Genomic DNA, 18,628 nt, shown 5'->3' on the forward strand with positions numbered 1-18,628 from the left:
GTAAGCCACCTTTATCAAATTATAAACTATAACTTCCGACTTAGAAGACATCAATCCTCTTTGTTTCTTACTTTACCATATGGATTAAACCTAAGATGACTAAATAAAAACCCTTCATTTCAAGGAGTTTTCCCCATAAAAGCCAACAAAGTTGTTATTGTGATGTAAATCAAGCAGATAAGTAATCAAATAACCTCCCACTGACCACAAAAGATGCCAAATGTGTTTAGTGGGCCGTAAAACACCATTACATCAATACACCCATCCATCTCTTATCTATAGCCTAGTGGGCCATCAGTCTTAGAGACCTCCTTTTTACACAGAAACTTCCTCCATTTGTACTGGAGGTGCTCCAAGGTGTTTCCGGGCCAGCAGAAAGACAAAGCTTCTCCAGCGTGTTCTGGGTCTTTCCCCCATGTCTTCTTCTCAGTGGGACATGCTCAGAATATCAGGAAGGCATTCAAGGGACATCCCAAAGATTTAGCTCGATGTGGAAGAGGTTTTTAGAGCATCTTCACAAAACAACATAAAACTGTAAAAAATGTAAAAACACCCTCTGAGGATTTTTGAGAACAAAGAGAACTCTAAGAAGTCAGATCATCCATTTTTTTGTAACAGTAGATCACCTTTGTCAGCTGATAGACTGCATCCTCACCTGAAGATGACTTTTTCTGATTCCGAAATTTTTAAACTTGTGTTTATTATTAGATTTAAACTATGGTGTGTTTAATTCAACCTCCAATAACTGGAAAAAATAAAATAAAATGGCTGCAAACTTCATCTTTTCCCACTTCTTTCTCGCTCTGGTGACAATGCAAACAAGCTACTGGTAAAACATTGAGACATCTACATCTTTGACACATCAACAATGTTTGCTTTAAAGATCCTGAAGGTAGCCAACGAGTACTAACAGGCAGATCCGGGTCAAGATCAACCTAACATTTTGGCTTGTCAAAAACCGTTTGAGGTTGAGTAGGTCTTGTTCCACAGTTTCACATCTATCCAAAATAAACAACACATATTTCCCCAAAAAAACATAAATAAATTAGGTTGTATTTTATCATAGAACAATTTAATAAATTACTTGAATAAAAGTTGGCTAATGTTTTCCTTGCAAAAATATCCAATAGTTTATCTTGCACATTGCTGCCCTCTAGTGTTCATAAGGAAAAACACAAAACATGTTAAAAATGAAAATATTTTTTTCTTCTTTTTGCTTCATTTACAGTTTATTGCTGTGCACCGCACTGGTTTATTATTTACATCCTGCAACAGCAAACAGAGCTGAAAAGAAACACCTGAAGAGATTTTATTTTTTACACAATTTAGTAATACTTGTACAGCAGACAGGCAAACATGACTTAACGGTACTCAGATCGGACCCATACATTCCACTATTTCAAACAACACAAGTTCATTTTCTACACTATAGAGGTTAGCTTTTCAATGATCTGTAAGAATGCAGAATGACCCCACAGGAGAGTTATTGTACAGGGAGGTCCTCAGTGCTTCTCTTAAGTCACTAAAAACAGCTTCAAGTTCATTGTTTATAGTTTGAGACCTCGGGTTTGTCCCCAAGACACACATTTCCCCCACATGTGGGGATTTGTTCTGATAAAAATAACTATCTCCAGCGCTCACACTTTTCTTTTGGCTGCGCAGAATTCAGTCAATATCCAGAAATGGACAAACCCCCATCCGAGGCAAAAGAAAAAGAAAGTCACATAAATTTCCTGAACACACAAACAAGGGAAAGTATGTTAACAGAGTTTATGAACATGCAAAGGCAATGATGAAATGTTTAAGCTGGATATCATTGATGTATTAAACAGCGAGAAATAAAAGCTACTCCGTGTGTTTTGTGAGCATCCTGTCAGTGTCCTGGGAGGATGTCAAAATAAAGCAAAAATTCATGAAATTAAATGTTTTATGAAAATTTTGGATATGCTGCACCAATCTCTTCTACTGATTAGCATGGATGCAGAGTTTTAAAATGGTGGATAAAAGCTGAGGAGGAAGCATCATTCTTTAAGTGGAGAAAAAGTTCACATCAGTTTGGGTGAAAACAGCACCTGCAGCGTGACCAAATGTTTTCTGCACTCACGTCAATATGAAAGTCTACCCAAAGGACATAAATAAAAGTGCTGCTGTCGATACAGAAAATACAAAGAAAGATAAACACCTTGAATCAAGTAAAAAGGTTTCTGTAAACAGAAAGTGCTGATGGGTAATGTTTTAACTGCGATAAGTCTGCAGATATGTAAGAAAACATCTCTTAAAATATGATAAAACTAAAGTTGTTGTTCAAAGCTGCACTGACTTTTTGTGCTTTTACAGAGCGTTAATGAACATCTATGAGGCTTGGAGGTGCTTCCTGTCAGGAACTGTACATGTGCTAATACTAAATATACAATCCCCAGACCCAGGCAAACATGGAAAAACACAAAGCTTTGATAGAGAATTACGGATGCTACCAAATGGTTTTGTTTCACCTCTAATTTGGACATAAGTTCTTTGTTTTCTGTCTATTTTTACTTTAATACCACTAAATTACTGCAGTTTTTCTGACAGTCTAGCCTTTCCTGCTCAAAGAACATTTTATTTATGATGACTTTCAGCGGACATGAATAAATGCGTGGGCCTTATACATGTATCTTTCCCTGATTCCTTTATCTGTCATCCTTGTTTTGATTTGTCTCTTAGAAATCATGACTAGTAGTTTGATGCAGAGCACAGGGCTACAAGTGTTGCAGAACACACACGCACACACACACAGAGGGTACATCTGGCGACTTTTGTTCAGTTAAGTCAAGTTACAACATAGATATTCATTGCTCTGGGTGAGAAGCGAGTCGAAGCGCAGTCGTCAAAGCAGATGTCGTCGCACAGGGTCCGCGTTGGTAACACATGACAGAGTCAGCAGAAACATCCCGGCGTCGCTCGTTTCCCTTGCAGCGATCTCTTTAGTACAGAGGTTTTTGTCCTTGGCTTTCAAATTCTGACCAGGCGTCATTTAGTTCCATGAATATCATCTTGGCATATTGTTCATACGGTTGTCCTGTAGCCTGTGAAGGAAGAGCAAAATGCTGATTATTCTCTATTGGAAATCAATTATTGTAAAAATCTATTCACAATCTACATCAATTTGTAACACACTGACTAGTTTATAAGACTTAAATACTTAAATAAGTTTATTGTGAAATTAAAAACACCTTCTTTTTCTTAATATTGATAATTGATTCACCACATTGTAAATGTGTTGAGGTTTGTTCCTTTGAAAGCTTTTTATTGTAAAATCTATTTAATCCAATAAATCTTAGTGTTAATCATGATTCTTCTTTCTTTCAGTGACTGATCAATCTATTGATCATGACTACTATTGCAGCGTAGTTCTTCCATCCATCTTCAGAACCCGCTATATCCCTTTCTCTGTCACAAAGCTGCTGGAGCGAATCCAAAGCAGCTGTTGGGCTAAGGTGAGGCACACCCTGAACAGGTTGACTATCTGTAGTATCAATGTCTTGGACTTTCTGAGCTTCTAAAAGACCCTTGCATCCTTCATCTAGTGGTGCACTGACAATTCTTTGAAAGCTAAAGAGCTGTCAAAAGATCTACGGGAAAAGGTAACTGAACACATGCACAGGGAGAATGTGCAAACTCCTTACAGAAAGGTCCTAGCTGGGATTTGAACCAAGGCCTTCTTGCTGTGCAGCAAAAGCACGAATCACTACTCCACTGTACAGCCCAGCATTGTTCTTGTCTGAAAATGACCCATTTCTATGATATTAAACTTTTCAATAATTCCTTTAAGACATAACAGCAACTTGTGATGCTGCTAATATCTTACAAGACAATAAAAGTAAATTCTGATAAAATTAGACTTTCAGCATTGTATTGTTCATTTTATATTATTTTTAATAAATGACAAATACTTATTTGGGTTGGTTCCATCTGATGAAAGTATGTACAATACAACACTTACACACAACACAACCTAAGTATTTGGTACTTGAGCTAGATGTAGAGTGTGTTTTGACTTTGTAGGAATCTAAGAATTGCAGTAAACTAAAACAAATTGAATAGTGAAAGTCAGAAAAAAACATAATTCTATCACTTTGTTTAGTCAAATTCTACTTGATTTAGGTCAGGGGTCTGCAAGCTATACGGCTCCAGAGCCACATGTGGATCTTTTACCCCTCCATAGTCACTCTATGGATAAAGAAAGATAAAATAATATATATTTTTTAAAGTAAGGGTTACTAAATTAGCATTTTTTATTTGGATTAGCTAAGATTATAAATTAAACAACAAGCATGTCAAGATTTTTAGATCCCTGCTAACCTGGCGAGGCCTTCATATTTCAAATGCTAAGCAAACTTTGTTAAAAGGTCTGATCTTTTATGAGTTTAAATAATATATTATCTTGTGCTGCACAACAATGGCTAATACCTGTCTAGAGTTTCACTGGGATAATCCTGTTTGGCACAGGGTGTCTTTTATTTTGAAAGGAAATCATACCAGATTCTGTCAGAAGTCAAAAACAATTTCACATTTTGAGAAACTGCTAGATTCCCTATAAATTCTGTTTTTATTCATGCCAAAAAAGAAATAGAATTCCCATTTGTTATTTAAAAAAACAGTGTAATGCATGCAATGCAGTAATGCATTTTCTTAAAGTGTAAAATAAGAATTTGCGGCTGATTCTGTGATTTGATCAGTAAAAAAACAGGCCCAAAATGGCTCCTTTACTGTTAAAAAGTTGCAGACCTCTGATTTAGGCAAACCTCATTATTATGGCAGAGTTAGACCTGTTTTAGAGGAAAATTATTGTTTTAAATATTACACAAAGTTTTCTGTCTTTTACTTTTGTTTAAAATCCTTATGTTTCATTACATTACCAGAAAAATGCCCATTAATCAGAGTTTTTGTAAACAGATGTAGAACAATATAATCTCTGCAGCTTTGTAATTAATGTCTGCAGAAATACAGGATCATCACCAGTGTGAGCTTTATGCCCCACCTTATCTGGGTGAACAACCAGGACGGCTTTGCGGTACACCTTCTTGACCTGTTCTGGAGTGACCAGGTCAGCCATGCCCACAGGCTTCCAGCGCGTCTCTCCCTCCCAGAGCACGGTGTGCATGGTGGACAGCAGCGCTCGGATGTTTCGCTCTTTCCCCTCGATCCAGTCCAAAATCTGGGACAAACAGGGTCACGTACAGACACAGAGTACCAGATTTTAAACAACAATTAGCACAATTGCTTTTAGCAGTTTTGGTTTTAGCTAAAAATGCTTTGGAAGTAATTAGACAAGCTAAAGTTTGGTCTTTTGAGACCCTCATTTGTTGTTTAAAGGCACCCATTTCGCAGTTTTTATAGGACAAAATAATATTATTTTGTGGTGAGGGGGTCACTGAACTGTTGAAATGGAAAAACAAATGACAGACTGAATGATATCTGATGTGAATGTCACAGCACGCCATGAAAAAAGTTTGTTATCCTGCCTTAATTTTCTCAGGGTCCATCTCTTTGGCCATCTCCTCCTTCCTCATCTCAGCTATTGTCCTGGGCCCTTTCCTCTCTTTGGTTCCTGCAAAGCCCTGACCAGACAGCAGGTCATCAAAGTTGGCATCTGAGGCTTTGGGCTTTGAACCTGCCACAAACACAAAAATAAAGAAAATGTTTTTTAGAGAAACATTTTAATATGTCTGCCCATTTATGATCTGTAAGACCAGGGATAAGACAAGGTTTGGGATATTTAACAGGAAAAGACACAATCAGTACTGAAAATGTCTAGTAGGGGTCCATTTATTGGGGTTCTGAAAGCTTAAAATCATAAAAACATGCAACTCATGAAATTTGTTTTAATCCATCTTTTCTGCTCACCCATCCCAGGCTGCGCTTTCCCCCCAGCGCTGGGAGAGCCTCCCCTCATAGCGGAAAAGCTGACGTTGTAGTTGGGTCGATTCTGCGGCGATGTGTGGGGCATGGAGGTGTGGCTCGGGCTGGGCTTTGGCTGTTGGTTGGGGGTCTGTCCTTGTGCCTGCCACCCGCCTCCACCCGCAGCGTTGGGCTGCCATGAAGGAAAGGTTCCTCCCGAGTGGGGCTGCCACCCTCCTGCGTGCTGCGGAGACGGCGGAGGCCGCGACGGAGAGCCCATTGGTGGGAAGGCAGGGCCAGCTCCGGTTGGAGAAGTGGGTTTACTGGAGAATCCAGAACCTCCTGTTTGACAAAAAATATGACATCTGAAGCAACTTAAGATGTCAAAAAAAGTTAGGAAAATTAGTAGGAGTTTTTTAGACCTCCAAGGCTTCCACCGAGGTTCCCAATGTCTGCAAAAGGATCCAGCGTGTTTGGTTTATTTTGGTGGGTGGGGGTGCTGTGGACTGATCCTGTGGGACTGGTGGTAGCTGAGTGACTCCCCATCCCAAAGCCTCCTCCTGAATGATTCAAACAGTCATGTATTAAAGGGATTCAGTCGAACATTTATTGCTTTATGAATTCACTTCCTGCACCTGAGCTTGTGGTGGCTGATCTGTTCCAGTCCCATCCTCCCATGGCATTTTGTTGCTGAATGTTGACAGTCGGGGTTGTGGGTGGAACGGGGGAACTCCGACCTGTTTGAGCAGATAAAGAGTTGGTCAAAAAGTAAAGTAATGGGAAATGTAAACAAATGAAGTGAACTCGTGCAGCTCAATAGAGCTACTTTTTTATTAATTTAACTTTTTGTCTGGAGCATCACACACTTGCTAAATTGTCACTGTCTCCAAAATATACATTAAAACAGTTAATTGAAGATTGACATTTGGATAATGCTTAATAAGCTTCTGCCTATTCCCTTTTTTTATTGGTTGTCTGTTTTTTTTTATTGTATATTGTGTTAATTGTACAAATGGGAACTACTACACCAATAAACTGTAGTTTGGGTTTGATTTTGAGCAAAAAAGTAATCATTTTCTTACATTTTTAAATGAAACAATTTATTTTGTGATGTAAGTTGAGATTTGTTTATCCATGAACCAAAAAAATACATGATAAAAGCTTGCATGGGCAGCAAACGATTAGCATGATGAATATTCAATGAAGGCAAACATTACCTGAAACCAACAATTATAATTAAAAAAATGCAATGAACATGTAAAAAAAAGATTGGAACAAAAAGATGAAAAAAATAAATGAAATGTTAAGCAGCAGAGCCGTGCCTTACCCAGGCTTGAGGGCTGCATGGTGGGTGATGGGGAGCGAGCTGCATGCAGGAAAGGGTCTGGTTGGCCCACATTACCTGGTCCGAGGAAAGAACCCATCATGTCCTGAGGCTTCGGCATGGGTCCTGACCCAAAGGGATCAAATGCTGAGGAATTAAAGAGATTACAATATTTGAGTCTGTTTTTTTGTTTGTTTTTAGAAGCAAAAACTTAAAGATCCTAGAAGTGACTTTTTTTAAGGACTTGTTGGCACAAAATCTGAAAAAATGTAAAAAGCCTGCATAAGTTATGTGTTAAAAAAATTATTTTTAGCAACTTTTTAGAGAAACAAAACAACAATTTGTTCTAAATTGTTTAAAAATCATATGAAGAAATTGTACTAAATTTGATGCAAACTAAGAAATCTCAACAAAATCTCCTTTTAAGAGGTGGGGTAATTTTTAATTATCTAAATAAGATTTCCACATGGCCATGAATGAAAAAATGGTAGATAAGCAGTTTATTTTTAAAAACAAATTAACACATTGTATCACCTTCCAGAGTGTTGTCCTGTCACAAGAAATTATTTGGAACAAAACCTGCATTTTAGCTTACTTACTAAAAGTATATGTATGAAAGTTTTAAAAAACAAATTCCAAAAAGTGGGCTGCATGGTGGTGTAGGGGTTTTCATTCTAGCCTCATGGCAAGTCTGTTGGTTCGGAGCAACCCCGCCCCCTCCCCACCGTCGTTGAGAGCTCACGTGAGCTTTAGCCTCAAGCTAGCATTAGCAGTGCAAAAAAAAGGCGAGAAATATTGGATCAATCTAGCTGTACAGTTATGAGGCAGAGGCCAGCTCGGTCAAGCGCGAGCGTTGAAGGCTCATCGTTTCTTGCACACCTGAGCGTGAGCAGGCCAGGACGCACTTAAGAGAGCGGAAGAGGGGAGTGGTCATAAATTCTTTTGCATAGATCCTCTGTTATGAAAAAAATGCTAAAAGAACATGTTAAAAACTAAAAAGAGAAAATTTTCATTGAAAAGGGTCTTTAAACGGTTACAATTGTACAAAAGCAATAAAACCAATTCTGCTGAGCATCCAAAATAGACCGAACACGCTTCAGATCTTCTCACCCGGTGGAGCAGGAGAGGGACAAGGGGAGGCAGTGTTGGGGGCCACTTTATGTGGGGTGGACTGAGTGGATGAGGGCCCACTGCTTGGCTGAGGTGGACCCCCGAACAAGTCTCCCAGGAGGTCAGTGGTTGCAGCTGCTGAGGGTTGATTTTGAGATGAAGCACAGGGGGCCTTGATGTCCTCCCCGCCCAGGCCAAGAAGGTCCACTTCTTCATTGGCTGCAGGCGGAGCGGCCGTTGGAGGCTCGGGTCTCTGGGGGGCCGTGCTGATGCTGCTTCGCTGGCTGGAGAGTGAGAGCATCTCATCGTCCGAAGGCTCGCTCTCTTTCTCGCCATCTGGGCCCCCCTGCGGCCGGGTCGGCTCTTGAGAAGATGAAGCGTAAACAGAAGGAGAAGACTTAGAAGTAGAAAAGGTGAAAGCTGCTGCTAACTGGAACAGAAACTAAAAACAAACGCTATCACTGCTTCAGGAGCTGGCTAGTTACCTAATGCAAAATTCTTGGACTCTTGCACAGTAAATATAGACGGTAGCTGCAGGGATAATTTACTAAAGTGGGATATTGTCATCTAACAAGAACCCAATCCATAAAATCTACATACTGCTATGACAGGAATGGATGTATGTTCAGTAAATAAGCAATATTTCATCTTGGTAGAACATTAGTGGTTCATTTACAGCCATGAAGCTGTCCTTTATTTCCTACAGATACCATTATTTTCTTCTAGTCTCTGAATGACCAAATTTCATAAACTCACAAATCTAAGACTATTGTTACACAGTGATTTATGCTAAAGACTCTGCTTAGTGTTTAACTCCAATTTCTAGAGGATTGTCTTATTAACACTGAAGATTTCTACCAAGATGATATATCACTACAAAACAAGCATAGGTTTAATTCAATCCAATCAATGGTGGTCATGAATATGAAGACCCAAACAGACTTTTCAATAAGACCTAATGTCTTTGTCAATATTTTAATCTCCTGTTAGGGAGAGCAATATTGAATTGAACCAAACCCCAGGTAATAGCCGTCATCGTTGATTTCCTCCACTAGTCTGTGATTTCTATCCGCCTTACCCTCCAGATCCAAGCCTTCCATCTCATCTTGCAAGGACAAAAACGAGTCAAATTAGTCTATTTTTGTCCACTTCTTATTGTGTTTTTTTTTCCAACCATTTATTTGTTGCATTTTTTTAAATTAGGATCAAAGAAGTTCCCTTTATTGAATAAAACTCTCATTCTCACACCTTCTAAAATCTATTTTCTTCCAAATTCAAAACTATTGTACATATTATATAATATAAGAAAATGTAGCTCCTTTCCTCTTTGCAGTCGCACCGCAGCAGCAGCGATTGAAAACACAAAAATCCAACAATTCCCTCTGTCTCATCTGTTCACTTGTGTATTATTGTAGTGTCATTCTGTTTTGTGCTGCTCTTTCTTCTGCCTTTTGCTCAGAATTAGTTTCTGTTTCAGAGATTGCAACTATTATATGATTCCTCAGTATTTATGATCTCCCTGGTTTCAGTTGTTGCTTACTTTCTTGTGTTCCCTGCAGCAGTAAAAGCAAAGTATGTTTTGCAAATAATGAATTAAGTCAACTCATGTTGAGTTAATAGGAAAGCAAATAACAATCATTTGGTTTTAAATATTGAGTCTGCATCCTCCAAAATGTGAGTTTCTGACGTAAATACATCCCAATACATTCAAATGCTGAAGGAAAATGTGCCCTGAAGTGCAAATCACACTAAGAAATCACTCTATCAATTAAAAATTCAGCAAACTTTCAGTGGAACTACAGCAAATCCAGGATCATTTTACATTGACTATAACAGGTTGGCAACATAAACTAAATCTTTAAGTGGAATTTCAAGAAATTTTCACCACAATATTCAAATGAACTAAAGTTTACACCAAATTCTGACGTGTATTTTCCACAGCATTGATGGAACAGCAGTTTTTCCAACCTGCAATAGCCAGAGCATCCTGATGCTCCTGATGGCAGGAGAAGAGCACGTTGGGAGCCAGGTCTTTGCAGGGGAACTGCTCCCATGGAGGCGTCAGGTCTTTCTGCTTGTCGACCCCTTCCACTTCCACATCCAGAATCACATGAAACAGCTGGGGATACTTTTCTGGAGAGTCGCACGCGTCCAGTTCTGGTCTGAACAGAAGAAATCAATCACACAATACACTTTAAACATTGTAAAAACTGATGAGTTAGATTGCTAAGTTTTGCTTAAGGTTCTCTTCTTACTTGTTAAACTTCAGCATGTTGGTCCCAGGAGCAATGAAACCAGTGTGGAACTGAATCTGGAAGATCTGAGTGTTGGACACCTATTCATCCATAACAATAATGATAAAACACATTATTTTGGGTTTTTTTTTCTGCAATCTTCATTAATAGAACGATCCCTTTTTAAAATGTGCACATAATTTCAGTTTGATTGAGTTCACTCAATGTTCAACTGCAAAAATGTGTTTTTTTTAGTAACCTTTTAAAATAGAGTGGCAAACAGACAAACTTTTATTTCTTTGTAACAAAAACTTCCATTTCGACTTCCACATCAATTTTGGGGCTGGTTCGCCCTTTCCCAGCAACTGTTGGGCAACGGTGAGGCACAGTATGTTGGACAACCATACACTCACATGCAAAATTAGGTGGAATTTAGAGATAACAACCTATGAAGCATGTTCTTTGACTGTAGGAGGAAGCCGGAATGCAAGGAGAAAATCTATGCATGCACAAGGAGAACATGCAAACTCCACACAGAAAGGTCCCAGTCAGGAACTGAACCAGGATCTTCTCACTGTGCAGTCCAATTAAAAATGTACTGATGCCAAAAAAACACTAAAATTCTTCTCAAGAACACTGACAGAAAAAAAGAAAATATATTAAATTAAGGAGGGGAACTTAAACAATCTAAAACCCCAAAGTCAAAAAGAAATCCGAAAAGCTGATCACTGCAGCAATAATATATGTTTTAGGAAGCTTTTAATCTCTAGTATCATTGGTATTGCCCTGTTGTGAAGGTACCATGACATGTCAACATTTTCTCTACATTTTAGTTGGATCGTTTGTTTACCTTGGCTTGCAGACGTCCTCCGATTGTCGACCTCATGTGGTAGACAGAAACCACAACGTCTCCTTGTACACTCACGCCCAGAGGAAAAACGACCTTCCCCTCCTGGATCCTGTACTCTCTGAGCATTAACAGAAGATCAGAAACTGTTTGGCAGAGGTAGAGTGATTGAAAAGGTGAGTCTGCTTACCTCATCCTTTCATAGTCTTGTGCAGTTGTGAAAATCTTGGTCTCTCCAATGAGGACATCACAGAAGGGTCGACAGCCGCTGCGCTGCTTGTTGAAACAGGCGACTGGACTCATTGTGACGGCCTTGATCACTAAAGGCTTAGAGTGGGGAAGGCTGGGCTTCTCCGAGACCATACTACACACATAACCTATGTACCTGCACAGAGACAAGGACTGTCCAAATCACAGATTCGGGTTTCAGTGGCCTTCAGAAGCCTTTGAATTGTTCGCACACTGATGGATCAGATAGGGTTACAGACACAATTAGAGACTTTACTTTTCTTCTTTTTTTAATGCTACGTTCACACCAAGCTTGGAAATGCATGTTCAAGCAACCGTTTCTAATGAAAAGTCTAAGTCTACGGGCTTCCAGGCTCAAAAAGCAAGTTTCAAGTCAATTTTTGGGCTGTAGGTACAAAACATGCATCTATTGAGTATGTGTTAAAAGTTAAACCAATTGAACTTTGACTAATCGGGGACTCAGATTTGGTAGTGGTGTGTTGATAATGTCCTTTTTTAAACATGGAAGTGCAAACCATTTGAAAAGTGACCATGAATGAGAAATTAATAATTGCGGTTTGTGCCCAGCTGGAATTCTCTGACACCAAGTCTTTCATTTATCAGAATAGAACTATGAAAGAAAAAGCCTAAAACAAGATATGAGAGATACTTTGCACCAAGCCTCTTCCAGTTACATTAACCTGGTATTTTACTCTGTTTTGTTCTATTTTAACTAGGGAAGGGAATCGATTACAAATAATTAACTAATTATCGCAAACTTGGAAGAAAATTAACCCAGATTAATCGTTATTATTGTTAGTTTTTTAGTCACTCTATTTCCTCACGACTTATTAGCTGTAAATAATCACAATATGAATTAGACTGTTTGTTTTTAATTAGTGATGTCAATCGATTACAAAATTAATCAGGCTAATCCCACTTTTGTGTTGTGAATAATCACAATTAATCACAATGTTTAACAAGCTACATTTTATATGACAAAAAGCAGCTCTTTTTTTATTTTAAAAATTTCGAACAAGAACAACAAAAAACAAACAAAAAGAAACAATTCAAATTATCCCACAAACAATGTTTTGAACAAAAACAGGTGAGAGAGAAAATTTTTCCTTCCATTTTTTTCATCTGAAATGTTTAAATTTATCAAGTGACCATCGTATAAGCGGGATAATACCTGATGAAGTGTTTCACATTTGTGACGTGTAATTCATTTGCGTTTATATATATTAACGCTTTAATTCTTAAAGTTCACAGCCCTAATGTGTTGGCACATCGGGTTGCAACAGTCCAATGTGAACACCATATGCTAAAAGCACCTTGAGGAACCCGGCTTCAGCGTGTTCTTGAACATGCATTACATTCCTAGAGTATATGTAGGCTCAAAACATTAATCAGTTAAAAAAATGAAACACACTTTTACATATTTTTGATTTGTTCACAAAGATGCAAACCTGCGATGTGACGGCCAGAGGCCGGAGCCTGGTCTCTTGGCGCTGAGCAGCTGCATGGCAGGAATTGGGTTGTTGAAGAGGTGGCAGAAGCAGAACATGGCACAGACCAGAACACCGGAGGGAGCACGACCATCCTGAGGATTAAAAACATAGCAAAAAAAACTGACTTTAAAAAGGCATTTCAGATCACATCTGAACAAACAAACAAATGCAAAAGTTACTGAAACTCATCAGTTTTTACAGTAAAATAATTGTATGCTGGTTTTTGTTTTGATTTACAGGGAGACAAAAACATTCTTGTGATCTGAAGCAGAGAAGACAGATTTTAAAAGAACTGTTTGGGGGTAATTATGCAAGAAAGAGTTTGCCAAGTTACAGCAACTTGGCACTAACGTGCTCTGCAACACAATAAAATTAAAACTGAGTGAATCTGAGTCTGAAGAAAGGCAGCTCAAACACATGATCTGTTCCAGGCAGGACTTTACATTATGCATGCTGGGAACGTAAAGGAGATACTATAACAGTGACATGATAAGTCTATCGTTTTTTTTCTTGGTGATTTACATTTTTATGTAACACTATAAATCTCATCAGAAGTGCCACAAACAGGAAAGTACTTGTCTAATTCACACAAGTGTAGAAAAATCTTTAGCATTCAAAAAAGACTTTAGGAGAGAAGCACAAGAAAAAATCTCAGGAAATCTTTTGATTTGGGTGTTCCTGTACTAAATTTCGAATGAAATTTCTTTTTTTTTTTTTTTGTTTAAAAATGACCCAGTTTGATTGAATCAAAACAAATTCCCTTTTTTTTTGTCCAAAAGTGCAGAGAGGCTAAGAAGGGATTTTAATGCTGACCACGTTTGAGTTTGTCTCCCGGCACCGTTTTCCAAGCACTGTGCTTGGGTTTAAAAGTGGGTCACAGTACAAAAAAAAGACAACTCTAATAATCTGGAGGTGTTCTGAAGCACAATTAAAACTAATCCAGATCCATAAAAAGCACTTTTTTAGCTTTACTTTTTAGCTGTAAAGTCAAAACAATGCTTAAAACTGCATCCAACATGTTTAAAATCAACTTTAAATAACAGTAAATGAAAAGGATGGATAAGTGTGTGGGAGGGTGATGTCTTCCTACCGAGCAAGTGATGACACAGACATTCTTGGGGTTCTGCTTGAGCCAGTTATGCATGTTTTTACACACAGCGAACAGGTTGTGGAGGCTGGGAGCTTGTCGCGAAGGCCAGTTACACTCCGAAACCTGAAATTTGGTTGACACGGGAGATAAAGAGGGGGACGGGATCAGAGAAGACGAAAGGGGGGATGAATAAATCCGGATAGGGGAAAATGTGAATAAATAAATAAATACGTAAACAAGAGAGAAAGGAAAGAGGTGGAGATTAGTGACAGCAGCAAAACAACATGGCAGCTGCGTTGGTGGTGAGTCATCTTCTGCGGATGCCTTCATAAGCAGACAGGGACAGATCATGGTATTAAAGAGCAAATGTTTTTTGTACCGGTTTATCCCAGGGGGGCAGTTTTACCTGTGAAGCCTAATATTTTTTTTTTAGCTTCAGCTGAGTAAATGTGTCAGCAATACTCAATGTCAAAATATTTTCTGGATTTCGTTTTTGGTATGCTTCAGCCTGGATTTGAACGCATGAACCTTTCAATCTCAGGATGGACACTCTACCACATGACCACCGAGCTGGTTTGTAGATTAGATGCAGTGCAAATAATTGCAAAAGACATATTCTAAATAAAACCAAGTGTACTTCCCTAAAAGCAATTCTACTAATACTCACCTCGTTCAGCTTCAAAGAACGTTTTAAAGCAAAAACTGTCTCCTGAAACTGAACCAGCAGTAAGATCATAGCATCACCAAATCACAGCTTAAAGTAGCAGGAAGAGAGCAGGAAGGCTTTTAGAAGATCCCCTGATATCAAAATGAGAAGAAAACAAATAATTTCCCTTCTGAAAACTCATCAGGGAAAGGCTGATGCTCTGAAAAAGCATCTTAAAAACTTTTAGTCAATTCTCAAAAGGCAAATGATTTAAACTAACAAATGTATGCCTTGTGTGTCTCAAAAGCTGTCCAACTCAAGAGGCCTTCAGCTGTTATCTGTTTACTCAGGACGAGCTAGAAAAAGAAGGCCAATGAATATGAAAAACAAATACAAAAACTGAAATAACCCTTAGCTTTGATAAACTCTAACCTTTGATGAAGCCGAAAAGAAGCACTACATCAGTCAGGACATGGCCTAAATGAAACTGCATGCCAGTGCTTAAAGTCCTTAAAAAAGATTCAACGCTGCAAATATTGACACTGCACAAAGCTTGAAATAAATTACAAGGAATAAAATATTTGTAACAGACATGTGCAGGTTGCACTGACATTAAACTTTCACAAGAAGGTTAGAGCTAAATATTGTTTTGGAGGCCCCAAATGGCCCTCGGGCTGCAAGTTTGAGACCCCTACCATAGAGCCACAGTGAATGGGGTAAAAGAGTCACCTGTGGCCCCGGATTCTCTTTCAATTTTTCATCTAATGAATAGACAATGAACACACCGCTACAGTTAAAATGGTGCTAAGACAACAGGGTTTTCCAGGGGATCGAGAAGAACAGTCATACTCACTCTGTTGGAGAATTTGGCTCCTCGGTAGTTGCGCTGTGATAGGTTGAAGACAGTGTAGTGGTCAGCATGGCGACTGTCGAGGAATGAGCGGATGTCCTCGACATGGTTCTGGTAGCCAATCTGCACTGACTCCGCAGGGTAGGTCATCACTGTGGACGATGGGGGAGAAATGGGAAAGAAATGTTGAGCCGCTTTTAGGTTGGAGAGTTTTTCAGCTCCCACAGAGCTGATTTTCTGCACATTTCCATCTGATCCAGCAAAAAAGTTTACTTTGGATGTTAAAGTATATTAATCAAACATGGCATAGACCCTCAGGCAACTGCCTGCTGCAAAAAAAGTGCTTTTGTCTTAAAGTTATATAACACTGAACAATTCAAAGGTCAGAAAGAAGGCGAGCTGTCCATGCGAGAACAACCAGAAAAAAATACTTTCTAACTACACAATGTTTATTGTTTTTGATGATACATTTCCAACATGCATGCAAAGGTCTATAAAACCAAATCTTTTACCTATGATCCTTGATGTGATGTAAGCAATGTCCAGTTCTCCTTTGGTGTACCTAAAAAAGCAAAAAGAAAGTTAAAATTTAATTCCAGCAAAAGCAGAAAAAAACATTTGTCATGACTCATAGCTTGATAATAATTTCTTTGTGTGTTTACACAATTATTTGAAATGAGTTTATTTGAGTGCAATGTCACATTTAAGATGACTCCTCCTTCCTACATTCAGTCCAAAAGGTCATCATCATAAAAAAAAAACATTACGTGTGTGAAGATCAGCATCCAAAAAGTCAATATGTCTGAGTCAGTGTATCAGACTGCACTACGTGGATTTCTGAGTAATTGCCCTCAACAGGCTTTGAAGCAAAAGCTTTCAGTTTTGTGGGGAAATCTGTCTTCGTATGTTAATTACAGCAGGCTGCTCTGACCTGGATCACATGGATGTCATATGTACACTTTTCATATAAGCAGCATTTTTTTAATTAGCTAAATTAACCTTTCTTAATGGAGACACCACTGCTGTTGCTGGCTCATCCCTTTAAAGCTGATAATTTTTCTACTCTAATAATCCAGAGAGCCAGAGTGATCTGTGTGGTCATGGAGTGCTGCCATGTGGCCCCAATGCAGTCCTCTCCCTGGTTATGTAATGCCGTGTATCCGCACTGCTCAGCTTCAAAGAGTCACATACATAAACAGACACATGTTTACATTTAACTCTATAAAGTTTGACCCTGCTAAAAAACACGCTAAAGCTGCATATCATCACACCACTACCGCCATGCTTCACAATGCGCATGAAAGGAGTATGTTTTGTCATGTTAAAAACGCCTTCCAACATGCACAATAAGCTGTTTTTTTTAATTTCTTTGATTTTTTTTACATCTCTAGAAGCAAAAACTTAATGTTTGAAAGTATGAAATGCAGGGACAATCATCTGATGACACATTAATAATAATAGACCAATCAGTATACCTTCCTCTGTATCAAAAATAACTGAGAAATTGGTGGAAGAACCATTCATCCAACATCTTAATAATGGCCAGGTGCCCCATAACCTGCAATTTTGTTTTAGAAAACATCACTCAACAGACTTTTCTTCCCTCTGGAGAGTATAAAATCCAAGCTTGATGCAGGAGGTGTTGTTAGGGCATTTTTCCTTGAACTCATAAAAAGCTCATGATACGGTCAACCACCTGATAATAGAGGTTTAAGAAAATATCACTTCAGTAAAATTTAGCGATACTTTATTTTGTATCAATTTAAAATGCTGCCAAGATGATATTTAATTCATAATTTTTAAGCAAAGATGCAGTTCAGCGTCTTTTTTGGTGGTCCATCTAAACTCATAACAGCTCTACACCGCACCAAAACAACAAGATCTCACAAGAACCATCTTTTGTTAGGTGTGAACTCGTGAGCTTCGTTGTTGTAACATAGCAAAATGAGACATATACAACTTAGTTTTAACTAGGGATGAGTATCAGACTGAAAATCTGTGCCAAATTCTTACTGTGCTCCATAAAAATGCATATTTCTGTGCTTCTTGGCTCATGTAAGAATGAGTGAGCCCATGCAGATGAGCAGCGCCAACCTAATGTTCTGATCATTAAATAAAATGTTTTTTTCCATTTTATTCATGTGAAAGGTATATTAATATTTATATAAAGTTCTTTCTAGGTCAGAATCTTTAAAGATATTGTGAAATATTGTCTCTGGTACTGTCTTGGGCTATATCGGGATATGTATCGTGACACGTATGATGATATGTATTGTATCACCAGACTCTTGCCGATACACACTCCTACCAGATACTGTTAAAAAAAAAAACTCACTCATTTAAACTTTTTTGATAACTCACTGAAATGGATGGAGTCTCATATCACTGTTACAGTGTGTTAGGGATCATCAAATAAAATCCACAACCTGCCTAAACCCTCTTGGAGTTCCCCAAGGCTCCATCCTAGGTCCATGGTTGTTCAGCCTGTACAATTTTAATTTGGTAAGTTGCTGTCCAGCAACCTGTCACTTCTATGCTGATGATACCATTGTATATGTTTATGCACAAAACAAACATCCAGCTGCACAACAGCTTACATCAGTTTTGAACAATGTCAAATGTTCATTGTCCATTACAAAGTAACCAGCGCTTCCAGACTTAGTTATTAGGGGTTTTACGACCTTGACATTTTTGTAAATCAAATCAAATCAAATCAAACTTTATTTGTATAGCACTTTTTAAAAAAAAATGAATTTCATTCAAAGTGCTTAACATAAAAAAATAAAAAATAAATAAAAAATAATATAGCATTTTGAAAGGAAAAGATAATACCCGCAAGCCCCACCCTTCCACACACACGCACAAAAACAAACACACATCGACATATCGCCACACCATGAAAGAAAAA

General features: G+C 38.4%; 1 protein-coding gene across 3 annotated transcripts in view; it reads right to left on the reverse strand.

The window, feature by feature from the left end:
• Positions 1 to 1,184: 1,184 nt before the first annotated feature.
• dnajc6 (DnaJ (Hsp40) homolog, subfamily C, member 6) overlaps positions 1,185 to 18,628 on the reverse strand; it is a 36,365-nt gene continuing 18,921 nt past the window's right edge. For 2 of the 3 annotated variants that reach the window (XM_024278561.2, XM_024278558.2), the window contains 16 exons: positions 16,233 to 16,282; positions 15,724 to 15,872; positions 14,225 to 14,347; positions 13,093 to 13,226; positions 11,586 to 11,780; positions 11,399 to 11,516; positions 10,570 to 10,649; positions 10,283 to 10,476; positions 8,315 to 8,677; positions 7,208 to 7,351; positions 6,516 to 6,617; positions 6,303 to 6,440; positions 5,887 to 6,222; positions 5,505 to 5,653; positions 5,021 to 5,197; positions 1,185 to 3,065 (listed from right to left, as the gene is read on the reverse strand). In XM_024278561.2, coding sequence (XP_024134329.1) covers positions 2,964 to 3,065; positions 5,021 to 5,197; positions 5,505 to 5,653; positions 5,887 to 6,222; positions 6,303 to 6,440; positions 6,516 to 6,617; positions 7,208 to 7,351; positions 8,315 to 8,677; positions 10,283 to 10,476; positions 10,570 to 10,649; positions 11,399 to 11,516; positions 11,586 to 11,780; positions 13,093 to 13,226; positions 14,225 to 14,347; positions 15,724 to 15,872; positions 16,233 to 16,282 — 2,554 coding nt within the window. In that variant the 3' untranslated portion in view covers positions 1,185 to 2,963. The remainder of the gene's footprint in view (positions 3,066 to 5,020; positions 5,198 to 5,504; positions 5,654 to 5,886; positions 6,223 to 6,302; positions 6,441 to 6,515; positions 6,618 to 7,207; positions 7,352 to 8,314; positions 8,678 to 10,282; positions 10,477 to 10,569; positions 10,650 to 11,398; positions 11,517 to 11,585; positions 11,781 to 13,092; positions 13,227 to 14,224; positions 14,348 to 15,723; positions 15,873 to 16,232; positions 16,283 to 18,628) is intronic. The other variant, XM_024278560.2, reaches the window with a different exon arrangement.

This window comes from Oryzias melastigma, linkage group LG4, assembly GCF_002922805.2.
Source record: "Oryzias melastigma strain HK-1 linkage group LG4, ASM292280v2, whole genome shotgun sequence".
NCBI classification, from domain to species: domain Eukaryota; kingdom Metazoa; phylum Chordata; class Actinopteri; order Beloniformes; family Adrianichthyidae; genus Oryzias; species Oryzias melastigma.